Raw genomic sequence first — 20375 nt, 5'->3', positions numbered from 1 at the left:
CCCATAAAACTCAGCACTGGAAATATTTAAGCTGCATTTCTGAAAGTATTTACATATATATATGTTAGTTATAGCAAGGTCAACTCTCTAGGTCATTTTCATTACCCTTTCCATGAGGTTCCTCCTTCTCCTGACTCGTGTATAGACCCAAGCTCCACACCAGCACACGCAGATGAAGATCCCAGCATATGTCCACCTGGAACTTTCAACCTCTATCTTTCACTTAGTTAAGTTGATTCTGGCATCCCAGGTAAACCCTGATAGACATATATAATAAATGCATGTAGACCTTCAGAAGTTCAGATCTGAAGTTCTATGTAAGTGCTCAATGTGATGGGTATGTATGAGATAGAGTACCTGTTAGGGTTAACATTTGAAGCGGACACATTCATCGTTCATTTTGCAGCAAAACATGGAACTGTTCACCCCCGCTAGCAAGTCATGACTCCTGTAATTACTGGTGTAAGGCAAACACTCCTCCACGTATAGTACACAACAAAGACTTGTTGATTTTTGCCCTGTTTATTCAGATGACATACAAAGAGTACGCCAAACAAAGCAGCCATGACACATTGTATCCGGTTCTCATATAATACTGTCACTTATTCACTGGTCCCGAACAATTATGTAGATTGGGAGTCCTGAATTCCGTCTCTTTTTGTATACTTCATGTTTGTCCCATATTAATGACACATAAAGCTCCAATGAGCTCAGCATTGGCTTCCCATTTCCTCTATAGGGGTGGTAAAAATTTGTGATTTGTGGTGCTCACAAACATAGACACAGCCATCAGATATCAAGTAGCTCAAAGATTAAAGGGTGTTAATGATCAAAGTACAAGTCATGACAAGACAGCCTTTTTTCTTTTCAGATTTTACTTATTTTACTTAGTCAGACATCCTGTAAAGTTGTTAACCATAACTTAGTCAAAACAATCCAAGCAATTTTCAAATAAGGATTGGCAGGTGGGTTAGTTTATTGTATTGCAGAAGAGACACAGCCTTTCCTTGCTGCAATAATTAACCTGTCTTCTTGTCATTTTTTCAGATTTTAGTTCTGCTTTAAATCTTAGACCTATGTGGTAGAAATCTGTAGAATAGCAATGGTTGAGGTGACTGGGGTTAGGTGTAAACAGTAGAATAAAAGCGTTACATAACTTGTGCCCATCCAAGACTGAAGATTTGATCCTGAGATTGACTTCTATGACCACGCTTGTCTGATGAAAGCTCATCTTCACCCTGCTCCTCTGACGGTGAATGAAGCCTCCTTGGATTAGGCTTAAAGAAAGGTTATCTGAGCACTGACAATTCTTTTCACCGACATTCCACAATGCTCCATAGGAAATGTCAGCACTTAAATCTCAATAGGCAGACCATCAGGAGAACCTTGAAAGTTGTCAGTTTTAATACTTCATTAATGGGATTATCTAGCTACATGATGACTTCTTCATTTAAACAGTGAAATTGAATAAGGAAAGTCATTGCACTCTATGCATTATTAAAATATAAAATTGTTAAAAAATCTAGTTTAAAGGCTTTTGGGTCAGTAGAATTTTAAAGCGTTCATTTGGAGTAAGCTGGATTCATTTATTGGAATTTTATTAGCATATGACTGAGGGTTACACATGTGTGCCCAATGAAAGATATAAAAGTTACACAAATTAAGAAATATATAATTATGAACAAATATCATATATTAAGGCTTACGGGTCCTTAGATGTAGTGGCTGAATTTGTTTTCTTTTTTTAGTATTAGAACATTTAGCATTGGAACAGTAATATAAAATAGTGATGCCAGCAGTAGGTTACAGGAGGATGGAAGGGGTTTGGGAGTAGTATAGGAAAGTATGGCTGTAAGGTTTTCTGATTACGATCCATCCCCATTATTGTCTTCAATTCTCCTTTAAATCATGGTAACATGAATGCCAGACTCTGGTCTTGTTTCTAACAATTCTTGTTGACTATATGACCTAGTTCACCCACATAGTTTCCATAACAAAACATTTCGAAAACTATTTTTGTGTGTGTTTTCTTTATGCATGCAACCGTGACGCCCCTGAGCTGTGAGTAGAGGTCCCAATTAATTGTTATTTATTTGAAAGGTTTTCTAATTAACTTATGCCAAGTTTTCCAAAAAAAAAGTTGCCTTTGTGCCTTGGCAACCATGACATTTCTTGACATTTTCGGTATTTAAAGAGAAATTCAGTTTTATATAAATTGTAAAATAAGTTTTAAGTTAAAAATAGGTTTAAGGTTTTCTTATGCTAGATGAATAATGAAAAGTTAGACAGATGGATGTTTTTGTTTCATAAAGAATATTTTGTATTTTTTTGTCATGACCTCATTGTTCATCAGCCATCAAATCTTTAGAAGAGACTGAATTTGTTTAGCATCTTTCAAGTCATATTTCCACTCTTAAGCTAGTTTTTGGCCAGCCCATATATATTATTTTTACTTTTATATATGTAAATGGGACTTCTGCTATGCTTTAGTTGTGGTGCTTATTCTCTATACACACCAAGGAGAGTTTTCAAGGGGAGCCAATTAAACCTATGTTGTTGTTGGAGGTGAAGGGGAACCCGGAGCGCCTAGACGAAACCCACACAAGCACAGGGAGAACATTCAAATTCCTTGCTGAAAGTGTTGCCAAGGATTTCTTACCAAGGTCTTTTCTGACCTAGTCACTGGGCCATCTGTAGTTCCTCCTCTTCTGGGCTGGTGGAGTGTAAAGGATGTACATTTCATTTGTATTCTCAGCAATACATTCAGATATAATGTCTTATGTGGGCAGTGTATACCAGAACTCCTGCTTACCATGATACCACTAAATCACTTGCCATTAATTGTTTTTTTTTTTACCTATGTAACTACATTTACCACAATGGGCCAATATCTGTCCAAATCCAAGATAAGATTACCATTTTGTATTTGCAATATTGTTTCCTGGTTTGCTTAATAGGCTGTCACCTAGTTATCACAGTGATTCTTCTGTTAGATCTTCATGGCCCATATAATACCAGATTTCTCTGATTTCCCAAAAAGGTTCAAGTTTTGTAGTAACATTACCCATTAATTATACATCACGCAATGTATATGTGAAGGGATGGGTGCTGTTTGAACAGATTTTGTGGGCCAAGCATGGGTAATTCTGAGTATGCACAATATTTCATTTTTTAGGCTGCCCCATGCCAGCTCATTCGTACCTAACCCTATTAGAATAGGAAGCCAGTGGGGAAAGGGAAAAGCTCCAGTGTTCAATTTACCTCCAGCATCTAAAATATGCTGCAGAAAAACTTTTTCTTAATTTTTCAGTACTATTTATAGAGACTAAAAGTGAGGAGGCGGCTTAGGCAGAAACCCATTAGCAATGAACCCATAAGAAAGGGGGCATCATGCACATGTATCCTACATCTGGTATTGGTGCTGTTTGAACAGATTTTATGTTCCCAAAACTGTGACCCCAAAACAATCTGCAGCCCCATGGTCCACAGTCATGTAGTACCATTACAGAGATCATGTGCTCTTGGCATTAATTAGATTTGCTGAGTGATCATTTTAAATTCAGTTTCTATACATCTTTATGACTATTTTTTAATGTTTCATTTAGATTTGCAAAGTGATGATTGTGCCAGGTCCCACCCTGTGCCTTCGAGGGCAAATGGCAATTATGTAAATATTTTTTTTCAGTTACTTAGTGCAGTAACAAACCTTCAAACATATCTTTCAAAGAAATCATTATAATTACCATACTAAAGTATATGAGAAAAATATATTTATTACACTAACAATTTGAGTGTGTGCCCATGTTCTCAAAAGTGCTAAATAGGCAGCTGACAAAAGGCAGATGACTAATTTGGAAGACCCAAAACACAATACCCTTAGTTATTTTAATCATTTTTCTAAGATCATTTGTACCCATTGCTGCATTCTATGCCAGATTGTTGGCTTGTATCTTGGATGGATTGCTTCATTGACCAGCAACTTGGAGTGAGAGGATGCAGAAAGGTGGGATTTCATCTACCCAAAGAAACTGATCAAGAGGCTAATCATAGGCATGTGAGGAGACTTTTATATGGCAACTGAAAAGTAAAGATTTGCTATGACATTGAGAATATTTAGAAATGGTATTTATGCCTAAGCACTTCCATATAATAAGTAAGGTTTTCAACTAAAGTACTTTTAATGATATTAGTTCTCTTTCTGGCATGTGCCTGTGCCCAGGGATACATGTGGTATATATGAAGTTTGAGATGTAAGACATAGATTACTAGATTTGGTGATTTCACTATTTTGCTGATCACTGTTCTTCTTGCTGGAGTGTTTGACTTGGGGGAGCCAGTACCTGCCCTAACCTATGCATGGTAAATCAGTAATGGGTATCAGCTGTAGAGTGGCACAGACAATACTGGTGATTAGCCCTTAGCTCTTGGGCACAGTCTACAGAGTTTAATCCCTCTTTAAGTGCTTCTGTGGGTTTTCTCCAGGTTGTCTGTTTTAATTCCATATTCCTAAATAGGTGGTAGGTAAATTGTAATTTGTGTCCAATGGGGAGCGTTTCTACCAATATTGTTGCTAGGACAGGAAGTAGGACGTAATTAGCAAAAGGGGCACATAGCAATATAAAATTTATAAGTAATAAGTAGGAAAGGCCAAGAGATTTTGTTGCTGAGTGTGTCCCTATTGAAGCATTTTTTCCGGTCCTGGTGACAATGCCAAGACAACAAATGAGAAGGGTCATGCCTATGAGATCTGAGATAAAATGATCGTAAACTAGGTTCTAACCCTTCCCCACTCTACAGTTACTCTTCAAATGACAGGTTTGCTTTATTGTAGGGTATGGAGATTTTATTTTTAATGTGGCCTCTAGCTGTATTCTGCTCTATTTTATACTCTATATATCTGTGCTGTAAATCAAACCGCAGTAAATACTTCCAGGCATTGTATGGCCTTCCATATTGTCTCCAGTGCCCAGCCATTCTTCAATTCAAGTGTATGGAATTCTAAGTTTATAGAAAATTCTACTGCTGTGTGACAACGTCTAGACCAATTTACGATCAATATGGAAAGAAGAAGAATGCTTTTAAATAACAGGCAAGGTATAGAGAAGTTACAATTACATGTATGAAAATGGCGTGTATATCTTCTTGACAGTTTAAACACCATGTAGCCTGGGGAGGCTACAGAGATCTGGAAATGACAGCATTTGCCCTCCTATGGGTGCTTGATATATAGGTTCAGACAACATAAATTAATAAAAGCACACGCAGCTGCACTGAACACCTGAACGAGCGCTAGATATGGACTACAGCTGGTGAGAAAAGTTTGTGAACCCCTTGGATTTCTGCGTAAATAACTCCTGAGCCTGGGGCGACTCGGGCAATTGAATCTCCACGCTACTCCGAGATTTAACTACTTGCTGACAGTCATTACCTTAGCAGTACGCTTGATTGCAGAATTCGGCAAATGAGGCAAATGTCAACAAGCAGTTTAAATGTCAATCAGTAGAAAACAATACAAGTCAAATTTTGTTTTATGTTTTTGTGATACATTTCTTCCTCTCTGGGTAATCAATATGTGTTCACTTCTCTTTAAATACTTTATATTCTTTGTAGATAACTGCGTATCTTTAATGTCTGTGGCTACAATTCATGCTCCATTCAGAATGTCTTCCTTTGTAGCCACCCCATTGTGCTGTACAGAGCTGAGACTACAAGTGTAAATCAATGCATGGAAGGAATCATGGGACATGGAGTTTTTCTATATGAAGGAAGCTGACTTTGTAGTCACTCTGCTACTCTAGTGTTCAGCCAGAAATGGTGACAATCACCAGAGCCTCTGCACAAATCAGGTCTGAATAATTAAATTTATCCAAGATTGTAGAAGGTAGACTATTATGGAAGAACATGGTTTATTCAACAAACTTGGAATGGATTTCTTAAAAATCATTTGCTGCTGGCATATGTTTTCAGTCCAGAATGAGATCTGTTGTAGGTTTCCTGGATCACCCAGGTTCTTCCATGATAGTTTATCTTCTCCAATCTTGGAGAGCTTTAATAAATCAGACCTATTGACTGTATAATGCTGATTGTACATGATGCTGCAGTTTTAGCATTAATGTTCCAGAGAGCAATGTACAAACATACATGTTGAACATCAGGTGATCACACATATTTGTTCTTGTGTAGGGAATAGGATATACCCTGTTGACAGCCAGTGACTTTTATCAATGCCTTGGCAAACTTGATATATGGAGTGTAATTTACTTTTTTTAAACTGATGTTATTATTAATTTTAGGTAGCCATTTTACATATATGCATGCGTCTGTCTGTATTGGATGGGGGGGTGGGAGCCAAAGAGTGGTTTGCTGCGGGAGGGTTATGGGTAATCAGTAGGGTTAGTTTATTTTTGCTTTAACACCCCGCCAGTCCTTAATCCAACTGCAAACTGAGTTGTCACCATTTCAGACCCCCTCACACATATGTATTATTATTAGTATTATTATTAATAATAAACAGGATTTATATAGCGCCAACGTATTACCCAGCACTGTACATTAATAGGGGGTTGCAAATGACAGACAGATTGCTTGACCTTGCCCAAAAGAGCTTCATTTATTCCTATTCAGTTTACATTGCTGTATGTTCATAGTAATAAAAAATTAATATTAAGCCAAAGTTTTCTGGAGACAAAATCAATCCCTTCCCACAACTTTATACTTTATACTTTATGTTTTGATTTTTATAAAGTACATTGTCACCAAGAGCTGATACATAAAGTGTAAGGGCAGTCATGATGGCCACCCTAATATAATGGACTCAGGAACAAGTGCCCTGTTTTTGTAGGACTTTCCTATTGTTTGCTGCTTCCCCCACCTCTTAGATTGTAAGCTCTTCTGGGCAGGGTCCTCCTCCTCCTGTGTCACTGTCTGTATTAGTTTGTCATCTGCAATCCCTATATAATGTACAGCGTATTATGTTGATGCTATTGAAATACTGTTTATTTTTATTATTATTATTATAATTATTATTATTAATAATAATAATAATATTAATAATCATAGTTTAAGTGTGATGTCAAGATTTGTTTTCTGTTATCTTGAAAAAGCCAAACATTTTTATTATTTATCCCCTGGCATATTTCATTTCATACCATGTAGCCCATATATTATCTAATGGAGCTGATGGTGGGCACAAGCTGTGATTTATGACTGCTGGACATAAATCAGCAGTACACAAAAGAAGAAAATAAAAAGAAAAATATTTAAATATTAGTACATGTTGTCCTATTGACTCATGATCCTTTTTAAATACTACTACTAGTAAATCTAAAGCCATTTTTTTCTTTTTTGGATAAGGAAGTACAGAAAGGTGAATGCCTTTTTTGTATCTGTCTCACATTAGAAATAATTTCTTTTTCTTCCTGTCCTATAGTCACCTATATACATACAATATTATACATTTATATCATTCATATAATACAAAAATTCTGGGTTTTAAATGGGTGTGGTAATGAAATTGCAAAATACAGCCATACTGCATCAATCAATATGAAAATATTGCTTATAGCTTTGTTGTACGGGGGACCAAGTGCTGATGGGCCCCTGGGGTTTTTAGAGCACAGGTTTACTTTAAGATATAAAATAAATAGCTAAGATGTGCAGATCATGTAAACGGTCCGTAGAGATCACACATTGATTATAACATCAAATTATAACAGATTGCATGTGTTTGGTTGATTACCTAATATAATTGGACATTGATTTTGAGATGTGAGTCTGGAAAGCAAACTAAAGTTTACCGTTTAAAGCAATTATTATTTTGTAAGATGAGATAATATTACAGAACTGTTCCCATTTAAAGATAGTAAAAAATCTATAAACTGAAAAAGTATGGGTTTGTTGGTTTGTGGGCCAAATGTCTTCATTTTTGTAAAACACAATATATTCATCATAAGAGTCTTCCAGCTGATAAAATGAATGGTTCTGCCAAAGCTGAGATCTGCATCACCGAAAAACATTTATTATTGTATAGTTTATTTGACATTGTGTGTCATTTTACATTGCCATGAGTGATCCCAATGTGTATGGAGATTTCATCTGGAACTAATGGGCTACTTGCATTTTATTAACCCAGTATGGTCACATTTCAATATACAGAATATCACATTTTAGGGTATTGCCAGATTCCATTGCTTACTGTAAAGTGATAGCCGTTCATTTTCCTTACAATAATGGTACTTGGTGTTATTGCACACCACATCTGCACATTTCTGTGGTTCTTCTTAGTTTCCTAATATTGTGGGGTCATTTTTTGATATCTGGATGTCGTCTTTATTTTTTTGCAGACACCTGTGCAGTTCAAGTGGTAGCAAAATAGGATTTTTTTTTAAATCTTTGGATAGAGTGGGAAGGCCTAGAGTCTCTTTTTGTCATTAGGAAGAGTTCCCCTCAATTCCTGTTCTTCAGACCTGTTGTGTGTGCCACTTCCTGGGGGTATTGAAGCTTGCTGCCCCATTCTGTCTCATGCACATTGCTGTTGGCCAAGTATGCTGCCTATCAAAGCGATGTGCAAATTGGAATCCGTGGGAGGCAATTAAATCTCCAATGTTCAAATGTGGCCTGGCATGTAAACGAATTGCATGGACAATTGTTGTTCCAGTTGGAATGCTTCCTAAATTTTGCAGTAATATTTTTGCACATCTCTGGCTAAAAGAAAGAGAAGCCCAGGGAACCATTGATCTGATCCCCTGCTAATCATTCCTCAGATATTATGAAACTTCTGCAGATTTTTAATGTACAGCGCTGCATAATATGTTGGCGCTATATAAATCCTGATTATTATTAATATTAATATTGATCAGGAACACAAAGGCAATAGATTAACTTCAAAACAGGGCAAAACTATATTTACGTGGCAGCTCTGCGTTCTTGAATGACCTCAGGTGCACAACATGTTTTAGTATTTGTTTGGAATCCCCTGTCAGCATCTACTAAATCCAGATACCTTGTACAGGAACATTTGTACATCCCTTCATTCCACACCTTGCATTACTCGGTCTGCTTGTTTTATTGTTAGGCTGAAAAACTCACACAGCCACTTCAGGGCAGAGAATTGTAAGTGCTTTATGTACTCCCTTGTTAATTCCAGAGTCAGGAAAAATCTCATACACTTTGCACAGAAGTGAATAGAGGATCGGATTAAGCTGTCAGAACATGTGAAAAAAACTGAAAAAAACATAATGGCAGCCAAGAAATCACCTGAGCGTGTCTCTACATCCGCACTGTTTGTGTATATGTCATTAGATCATGTTTGCTGTAAAGTCTTTTTCTTTTTAATTTAAAGGGGGAGCACAATGTCATTTCCAAAATTTAGGAATTTATTTGGACTTTCAGCTAAAATTGACATTAGGGCTGTGATATAATACAATATTACTTCCCAATGTTGAAAATACAGTGTCCGTAGAGCTGATTGGCAATCCTCTTCTCCCTGGTAGGCATGTCAATATTAATATTTTTATATATAGTATAATAAACAGGATTTATATAGCGCCAACATATTATGCAGCGCTGTACATTAAATATGGGTTGCAAATGACAGACAGATACAGACAGTGACACAGGAGGAGGGGAGGATTGTGCCCATTTCATCTCATCTGTCGAGAGTTCTCTACAGAAAAGAATTTTTTTCTAGTGGATAGATATTTATTTTGTTTTTAATAATTTTGTTGCCCAATGGCTTGAAGAGAAACCACAGAAACACGGATGAAGATGTGAGAAGTTGGTGCCCATGCAGCATCAAGGTGAAGAAGAGAAAACAGCAAAGGAAGTCTTCCATTAAGTGCAAGTTTTCTGCACTGTGGGAAGACATTTATCTTTTTCTCTGCCATGAAAGGGATCTAAACCTGTTCTTCAAAAAATTGCATCAAGCAGTTCCTTTATTGCAGAAAGGACAGGTAATGCCACTTCAGCAATAAATACCCTCATCTGCCTGATCACAATGTTTTAAACATACTCACCTTTCCCTGTTCCATGGTAGCAGCCACCATCTTTCTTTTTCCGTTCCTGGTTTCGATCTTTGGTCAACTTGATTGGCCAGGTCGGGATGATAAAACTCAGTCCCAACAGTCACAATGGAAGGTAAAATGGAACATTAGTTCCACTATAAGGCTTATGTCCTTGGCAAAAGCAGAATGATAGAATTTTTTTTTAGAATGGCCAGAGGAGTATTTACATTTCTAGGATGAGCTGTCAGCTTTTTGGTGGATCCGATCACTTCTAAAGGCCCATTTTGTACTTATTTGACATTGTAAAGCCAGACACTTAGGTAATGTATTATTTACCTGTAATACAATCTGTATCAGCATGCACACACCGATAAAGTATCCATTATGCCCAGTGGGCCCAACATTTTTCTTGTATCTACATCATGTGTCAGCTCTGGAACCCTTTTACAGGTGCATAGTCAAATACAGTGTTGATGCCTCTAGACTGCAGCATGGCTTCCAGAAAAAATGTGAACAATTCACCTTGGGCACAATGAGTATTTTAAAGCAGAACTAAATTCTTGGTTCGGGTGAGCTTTTGCCATAAAACATAATGCTGTTCATACTTGCAGATTATGGTACTCAAATACTTTTTACTAAGTGCCTGCAGCAATGTCATCATGCCACCAACTCTTCTGGGACCACTGCGATCTTCTTTGGCCATTGGACGGCCACTGATTCTGTAACTCCTTCATGTTTACTGGAGTTACATTGTTCTCAGAATCTAAGTGTATTCCTATTGCATGGCACATGCACCAAGCAGTGTTTTTTTTAGTTCTGTTTTACCAGCTTGTATCATACACTGGATATAACAAACACAACATAAAACCATTTATCTTATTTTCTACCATGGTGGTAGGAGCCAATGTTGGCAGGAACTTGAGGGAAGGTTTAAGACGAATGGTACCAGTGGATTTCAGGGTCCTTGGCCATTGATTAGACTTTATAAAGTCATTTAGGTGGCCTGCAGCCAGAAAATATCATCTGCAATTGCTGATCTCTTCTGAAATACTAATTGCCTGGCTGTCACATTGTTTTAGTGGCTCCTTATGGGACACTGAAATGGAGCAGGTATGTAGGCAGAGATTCTGAAAATATAGTTATGGATGTTAATGCCAAGTCATCGACTGAGAATGTATAAATATTCGACATAGCTAAGAAATAAGTGTTCTTAGAAGAAGGTCCTTGGTGGCTTTTGGCACTGCAAAACTTGGTCAATAACACTAAACTGTCTAAACATACACCTAGTTTGATGATTATACAATAGAGAATTGAGGAAAACTGTATCCCCCAAAAAAGGTACTAGTTGCATTTAAAAGTAGTTTACATTATTGGTTTATTCTATGTCATCCCAAAGTTTAGCAGTGATTTTTTAAGCAGTGTGGAACCATTATATTTCCATTTATATGAAAAATCAAAGTTTAGTTGGACTCATAAAAGATTAAAGGGGCATGTGGGAAGCCTCTGTGGCGTTTGCCTAGTGTAGGATTATAAAAAGTTAAGTAGTCAAGATTGCACAGCCCAATTAATCTGAAATAAATTAAAATTAAACGGAAAAGAATGCAAGTGGCATACTTCCACAGGCCTACAGTGTGGTATTTTTCAGGTTCTTGGCCAAAACTATATGAAATGAAAGGATAAAAAAAATCTCTAAAATTCCATAGGAAGATTAATTTTACGAGTTCTTGGCTTGTCTCTGATATAATGCCTTATGAACCTTCATACTAAAGTTCATAATTGTGAATAAATTGTTTTCTTCTGCTAAATTCTTAACATCCGATACAGAACTTCAAGTCTGTACTAGGCAAAAATTTAGAAAGCTGGAATTCCGGCTCCAAATGGAAGAATGTGATTCCTTTATATATCGTAGAAGTTAATGAGAGGCAGTCTTCACCCCCAAATGTTTAAAGAAGAGGCAGTGTACCTACCTTACCTCTCCAGTGGTCTGTTTCTTATCTTTTACTTGTTTCCACTTCTGGAATTATTACATGCCTTCATGGTGCCCAACATGAACTCCCTCAAACCCCAAAGTCAGTGGCCTTTTGTGACATAGGGTTGCATGTAGTAGTATACATAGGAATCCAACTCAATGCACAACACTGAAGAGTTTGGTAGAATACCCTAATGGTTCTCCAGCTTTGAATCTTTGACCATTTGATAAGAAAATCACTTGGACTGGTTGGACAACCACAATATTAGCCATGGATCTGTTCACATGTACAAGGCCTTAGACACAAGTTTAAGATCCAGACATCTGCTCATATCTTTTTTAATTTTATGTATTTCTGTTTGGATTCTGAAAAAAACCATCAATGGTGCTCTTGTACCATACACAAACGTATACACACTCAAACACACATCAATGCTACAATACACAGAGCCAATGGGGCTAATTTTGTATGATTAAATTGTTCACATCAAAATAAATGATCTCTCTCCAAAGGATATTTTACTTATCCTAGTAAATGTAGTGAATAGTTCTTTTGCAAAATATATCATGTACACAGAAATGTGAAAAGACTTGATTTATGTTTGCATATAACTGGAAGTCAGCAGAAGTTAATCTCAATCACTAAGCCCAGGGAATTATCTCTTGTAGAGTGATAACACACTTTGCCAGGTGAGAAGTCTAAACTTCTTTTGTATCAACCCCAATGTTGATTTTGGAGGAAACCAGCATACCTGACGGATGACCATACAAACGTTGAAAACCAATAATCCCTGGAGGATCAAAATCCCCGTACAGCAAGTCTGCAGTGCTAACCAAAAAAAAAGTCATGGTATGGGAATATTTCATTACATTTTTGTAATAATAATACAAAAATCTGCATTAAACTGTGAAATAAAATGGTCAGGAGGATAAAAGCAGCAGGAGTTCACTGGGGACTTCTTTATTTGATCTTTGACAAATCCACAATTTTCCATGTCATATATGAAGGACACCGATGAGCAAATGGGCCCATGGTGTGTCATTTGTTCCTTTTCATCCTTTAGCTACTATATACACTGCCTGGCCATAAAAACTTCCGAGCCTCAGGGGGCAGTGTTATGACCTGGGGTTGCTTCAGTTGGTCAGGTCAATGTCTTATTTCCTAAAAATGTGCTCATCTGACTCCCTAAATATACTGAATGACCAGGTTTTTCTAAATTTGATGGAATGGGCATATTTCAAGGTAAAATGTGGGGCTTAGGCTATGTACACACATCAGATGATTCTCGCCGGATTATCACTTTTGGGCTAGTATCGGACGAGAATCTGACATGTGTACAGAGGCCGTCCAACACTGTTCGTGGATCCGCCGGGACGGATCCATGAACGGTGAGCGACGAATGACCGCATTGCAAGTAAGGAGAGGAGAGTGCAGTGGGGTGGCGCTCTGTTGTCCTCCTCCCTCCCCTCTCCATAGTGCAGAACTTTATGTACAACGCTCGTTCCTGCATCTTTCAATCTTTTGTCCTTGAAAAGGATTGTGAAAGATCCTTTCCAACATCAAAAGTCTTACGTGTGTACATATACTTAGTTTGTGAAAGAGTGGTTCAGGGAGCAAGAGGCGTCATAGTCACACATGGATTGGTCACCAGAGTCCGGATCTTTACCCCAATGAGAATCTTTAGAATGTGCTGGAGGAGAATTTACATGGGGGTCCAACTCTCCCATCATCAATACAAGATCTTGTGAAAAATCAATGCAACTCTGGATGGAAATAAATGTGACATTGCATAAGCTTATTGGAACAATACCATTGATTATGTGTTGCAATCAAAGCTAAAGACAGCCCAAAAAAATATTAGCTTGTGTGACTTTTTTTGGGCCAGGCAGCGTATTTTGAAATCTGGCATCTCTGCATTTTGAGTAACTTTCCAAAGTAACCAATAAATTACATTATTGCAATTATTATAATTATTACATTATTACCTTTTTTCTTGGTCCCATTTTTTTAGAACATATTACCAAAAAAGACATCAGAGCAGTGCTAGAACAACCCACATCCACCACTTGTGAGTTCTGTCTGGGTTTATTTTTATTGCTTTTTTGTTCAGACTTTTGCAGACAATGAATCGTTTAGTTAACAACCAAAGTAATCCGTTTGCATTCCCCCGCATATCACTGTCAATCCAGCACATAATCCCATCAGCCACACCTTTTTTATTCAGTGTCCAATATTTTGCTTTACACTTTGTCACACAATGATCATTTGCCAGCGTGCAGGAAACCGTCTGGCGCCACTAGAGGAATTACTCCAGCGTGTCACTCCATACCTGGAGGCGTATTATAAGAATGCAGATGGATCAGAGTGTCAGCACGGTGCTTATGGCTTCAGGGTGTGTATTTTTGTACTTCTCAGCCAGGTGTGTTTTTCTTTTACAATTGAAAAAAATGCAGGCGTTTATCCTAGTGACAAATAATAGCACAAGCCATTGTTGTACATGTCTGCTGTACCTAGCTGCATGGCTGGTAATGGTAAAGTTCAATTCCAGGCAAAGAGCTAATTATATACAATATATGGGAACTGTTTAACCTGCCAAAAAGGTTTTGTATTATTCTCCAATATTCATGGGATTTACACACCTGTGACTCACAACACAGTGGCAGGGGACCTGATCTGTATGTGTTGCAGTTTTACTTTCACTTACAGGTCTCTCCCCACCCTACCCTTATTTAATCAGTAAAAAGAGAAGCTAGGACACATGTGTTATGGGGGTGACTTTGCACTTTATGATTTTTAGGGGTCTGGTAATTAAGGGTTGATCAAGCTTTTTGGCAGACAAATTGTTTATTAATATGACATTTTTCTGATGTCATAATAATGAATTTTCTATAGTCACCTCTGCATTTACACAAGTGCAATAATTGTTGTTTGAAAGGATCTTTCACTGCACGATGCATGAACGAACGCTGTACATAAGGTGCCGTTCTGCTTTATGGAGGGGGAGGGATGGAGAGACGAATTGGCACCCACCTGCGCTCTCTCGTTTTCACGTGGATCCACCAGGCCGGTCGTTCGTTTGACGGGCGCTGTACAAACGCTCGTCCTGGGCCGATTATCGGACCAGAACCATCTGACGTGTGTATGTAGCCTTACTGCTGCATTGGTCCTATTTATAAATCAGCTGCCTGACTGCCGCTTTTTACACCTTCAGATATCACTGGCCTATTTGAAAGTGGAGAACAGAATAGACTGCAATAGGGATCAGTGTTTGTTTTCATCACCCTGATCGCTTTTAAAAGTGCTGATTAGCAGCCATGATGAAAGGCTATTGACCCCTTACTGACACTTCAAAGCTCCAGTTAGAAAAAGTGGAGATCAGTCACTGTGTTCAGGTGAATGAAGTTTCTGATCGCCATTTTTCAGGTGAGTAGTGGATGGTGATTAAAACGTGAATCACCTCTATATATCAATAGAAAACATGGCTGACCTGTGGTCTGCTTGCCCCTGCTTTATATATTGTAGCAATACTGCAGTCAAACATTTGTATGCATTTTCCTGCTATATTATCATTACCTGCAATATACTGTATTCAGTATTTAAAATATACTCCGCCAGTCCCGTAATCACTTCTTCCAACTATATGTGCCTTGAATTTAGGGTTCTAGTGTCACAATAAAATCAATTTCTTTTTTTAATCAATTTCATCTAGTAAATCTTCTTTTTGGTCTTTTCTTGTTCCACACCACTATATAAACATTGTTTGATAATATACTTTACGACTGAAAATCTTGCAATACCTTGCAAAGGAAAATTCAGTTAGCTTAGTAGATGTGGTGACGTGCAATAAATACCCAATCCTATGCAAGGAAATCTTAACAAAAAACATTTTTCTTGCTCGTGATTGAATGGCGGAAGTCAGCAGAGCTTCATCTCATTTATTAAGCGAAATACCTTTTTTTATATCCCTTGCAAGAGGATCAATCACTTTGCAATGTGAATAGGCTGTATTTTTATCATTAGGTATCAAACCCATTGTATTCCTGTATGCATATTAAGTTCACAGATTGATAGGACACGTTTCACTTTATTATATCTGTATTGCTGTCCTTAGTATGAAGTATGAGCTTTCATTTCTTTATGAATTTCTATTGAAGAATTCCCCTCACTTCCTGTCTTTTATATTACCGTCAGACAGGAAGTAAGGGGAAATCTCTGTAAAAGATTGGACAATATTAAACCTTAAATGAAATCTTCCACACACTATCCAGATTTAAAATAAAAAAGGTTTTGGTTGGCATCTACTTTGCTAGATATAGAATGTATGGAAGGTATGGCTTTGATCAGTAATCATGGCCTTTAGCTTAGCATTTTACGCCTCCATTGTGTTCTGGCAGCAGTTGAACTTTGAACGGAATCATCTTATCACATCATCTGATCCTTATAAGTACAATTTTTCCCTCTGTCAGTTACTAGTGACACCGCAAATCCTCTTTCCGGAGGGAGATAAACAAATCGGTCATGCACATCTCACCTTTTTGCTTGATTTGGATCAATGAAACGAAAAAACATATTTCATGTATTGCGAGTGCTCAGATAAGATTATTTTTCATCATTCATTTATCAAAGCGGCTTTTACGTTACACAGATCACAGACGGCCAGCTGTCACAGCCAGCTGGCAGACAAATAGGGCACGTCTAATTAATGGTTTGTCTTTAAAGCTTGATTCCAAAAGATACACGTGTTATGGGGCAACTACGCAAAGTGTAACGTGGTACAAAAAGTCTCAGCGTGACTCTAGGCTCTTCAAAGTACTTGACCATAGGATTTAAAGGTTCCATGTGTCTGCTGCTCAATGTACTTTTGCACAGCTGAAGTTTAAAGCAATGTGTGTTAATGAAGAGAAATACAGACAAATATGAAAATTGTACATTTATCTGGCCAACTGGTGGGTCAATGACTGTCGGTACGAAGGTATAAATACTGTGAGAGCTTGGCACAACACTGGTTCCAGTAATGGCAAGTTCAGATTCAGAAAATTACATTTTAGTGTTTAAATAATTAATAGTAAGGTTAGCTAAACATTTCCTATAAAAAACTGGGGGTTACTATTGCTAAGCCCCTCTTTAAAATCTAGGTACCTTTCTGTTATGGTAATACTCAACAATTTTTGAATCTGAAACATGAATTTAGGCCAGAAATGTCCGGGTACTTAGAAATTATTATTATCTGACTGGGGCCATGGGGTCAGCATGAGAGTATTTGCAGATTGGCAGCCAACAATTTTGGAGGTAGCTTTGAGAGGGTAGTTCAAGTGGGCTTCCGCAAGAACAAGAACAGAGGAAAATTCCCCTGGGCAAGTTCCCGTTTAATTTTTTTAAAAGAAGATATCCTCTCACCTTTTGTTGAGTCTACGGAATAGAAAGTGAAAGGAAAGCTTCTTAATAAGACACATTATACAAAGCAAACAATCCACTTACATTCCCCTGGCCCGGTTACCAAACCAACTACAATTGGTAGGTGAAAATCATATCTGAAGCATAAAAATGTAGAATCAAACGTACCCTTGTTATCCGCTTGCAGAGTCTAAATAAGGATGAAAACACCGTCCTTCTGGAAAGATTACTATGGAATGCAAAGCTACTACCTACTCTTTCAGGGGAAGACACTCATGGAATGGACAGGGGTGTCTTCTCATCCGCTTTGCATTTTACAGGAATCTTCTGTGTCAGATGGTCACACTCAGCAGTGCGGACAGGGGTAGGGTAAATACATTCCTAAACTTGTTACATTTAGGTATGGTTTTCACCTACTAGGTTGGTGGGGTGGGCTAGAGGCCCTCCAAGTAAATAATTTAGTGCAAACCTCACTATAACTTGTGTATATATATATATATATATATATATATATATATATATCATATTCTATCCAAAGTGCAAAAAAGTGTTAGCTTTTGGTCAGCTTTAATGGGTATTAGTTTATTTCCAATGTAATGGAGATGAGGAAAGGAGGACATGCTTGATTTCAAGACTGGGTGAGAACTATCATACCTCCACTGATACAGTAGTAAAAAGTAGACATCCTTGTATTTTTGCAGTTGTATTTTTGTACAGCTATTGTGCACAGCAATGTCTGATGTTGCCAATGCAAACATGCACTTCAATCAATATGAAAAATAAAGTAGTTCAACTACTCCGGAGCAGTGTTTCTCAACCAAGGTTCCATGGAACCCTAGGGTTCCTTCATACTTTGCTAGGGGTTCCTTGAGCAATGAGCAATTTGTGCCTGTCGGGTCAGTTTAACTAATGCAAATAATCTTTTTTGCTATCTGGAAGGGTGACATTCTTTTCACTGGCCAGACGTTTAGGAGACATTCTTCCAAATTACTACCAAGTTAATATACCATGAGCTTTATATATAGTAATAGTATAATAGGGGTTTCCCAAAGACACCCATGTTAAAAAGTTCCTTCTGGAGGATCACCAGTACTTTGCAATGCAGTGTTGGGTTTAGCACAGGATTGTGCAAGGATAGCTTTGGTGTATTATAAAGAAAATGTAGCATTCAGGTTGTAGGATAATGTGTAAGGATTTGCTAATGGGTTTCGTTGTAGTTAAGGGTCATGGATGTGTAGGGAAGTAGTGATAGAACCATGCATACCAGGTTCCAGGGACACATTCTGCCATCACAATTTCTTTCTCATTTTATGTTTAGGTAATAATGTGATTCTGCAAAGATACTAGAGAATTAAGGCCAAATACTGGTTGGTTTTTATCAGAACTGCTTTATATATTGGATTTGAAAATTCCTATATGAGATGGCTACTTAACTTCTACTTAACTTGTATTTTATTGGGGAGTACATTTACTATGGAAGAAATTAAACCAAATGCCTAGAAAAATATTTGGGTTCATATAGAGGAGGGGCTGTTTATTTATTTAATTTGGGCAAGTATGTCCACCAAATGGCTTCCTATGTTGCAGACTTTGCATACCTATTACTTCATTTTCTTGTAGTATAACTGCAATAATAGGACACATAGTTTTTATCAATAAAGACACGTGTGTTGTGTTTGGGTCAATTTCCCCCCCATACAAATGCGCTTTTTAGCCACAGGCTGAATATCTTTAAAATAGGTCTTTTCTCCTGCCAGACAGGGCTGTAAATCTCAAGATTGGATGAGCAAAAATACACATTCTTTGGCAGGTACACCATCTCCCATATATGTAATGTATCTGTGTATTTAGCTGTTGGCTTGGCGTCCAGGTATAAAAAGACAGCTTTAGTCCTAATAGCAGTATCGTTTTTCTAATATGTAAACTTGCCTTTATATTTGTCACAGGAGGAAACAAGCTAAAGAATCAGCACTTTCGTCTAAACTGGGCCTGGATTTCAATAGAAAAGGAGTATTATGTGGTGAATGAAGATGCCAAATACTTAGAGATCGTCCTAAGACGCAGAGGATACCTGGGTGAAACCTCGTTTGTCAGTAAGTTGTTATTATTATGCATTCAGTTTTGCTCATTAAATTATAACCATGTGATGCCGAAACAATTTACATTTTTCCTATATGTCACCAGAGGGTCTGTTGTTGGGAATTAAAAGATTCTCTGCAGCTTGGTTGCTATTCAGCCATTTATTCTCCTTCTCTGTTCTGTTTATTACATTGGCAGACCATTGTAATGATTACTACACAGACCGGTGCATGCAGACCGTGCGCTCTCTTGAAGCACCTCGTTTGAAAGGCAGGGTTATGAAGTTTCTCCTTAATGAGCAATCAGTGTTTCTAGCTGTGTTTACTATTGTACACTGATTTTTTATGTTGGAAAATTTATGTATGATCGGTCAACTGACCTTATTTTAACCTACAGGAATTTTAGGTACAGGGGTTCCATGGCTGGTGCAAATTATCATCATTGGTTAGCAAAACTCACCTTAATTTTTTATTTGCAAACCTGCAAACAATTTAAAATGCCAAGATCTTAAATGTTTATGGAAGTAGCTAAGTTGACTCCAGTGGGGAGGTGAAGAGGGTTACATTTTTAAAGGATTTTCATTCCTAATAGACAACAAACCCATGGATGGTTTAAGAAGACTGACATATGACTGAGGTAGGGACATTAGATTGTGAGCCCCTTTGAGGGACAGTTAGTGACATGACTATGTCTTTACGTGTTGCGTAATATGTCAGCACTATATAAATACTGTGTATGATATATATATAATAATTGTCATATACATCTGAAATAACATATACTATATAGCAGATGTCTGAATATTCTAACCAAAGCTAATGCACTTTTCTGCAATCTATTCAGGCGCTTGGTCTATTCTAAAATTTATTAATAAAAAACTTAATAAAATATGGTGGCTGCAGCTTTCAAGGGATCCTCTACATTTCCCCAC

At 37.5% G+C, this 20375-nt stretch overlaps 1 protein-coding gene across 1 annotated transcript in view; it reads left to right on the top strand.

Annotated features, from left to right (window-relative positions):
- FREM2 (FRAS1 related extracellular matrix 2) overlaps positions 1–20375 on the top strand; it is a 120705-nt gene that overhangs the window by 33944 nt on the left and 66386 nt on the right. Inside the window, exon 3 of the mRNA XM_072403953.1 lies at positions 19312–19458. Within this exon, the coding sequence (XP_072260054.1) occupies positions 19312–19458 (147 nt within the window). The remainder of the gene's footprint in view (positions 1–19311; positions 19459–20375) is intronic.

Source organism: Pyxicephalus adspersus, chromosome 1 (genome assembly GCF_032062135.1).
Source record: "Pyxicephalus adspersus chromosome 1, UCB_Pads_2.0, whole genome shotgun sequence".
NCBI classification, from domain to species: domain Eukaryota; kingdom Metazoa; phylum Chordata; class Amphibia; order Anura; family Pyxicephalidae; genus Pyxicephalus; species Pyxicephalus adspersus.
The sequence above is the reverse complement of the archived record's forward strand: the minus strand, read 5'-3'. Positions and strand labels throughout refer to the sequence as shown.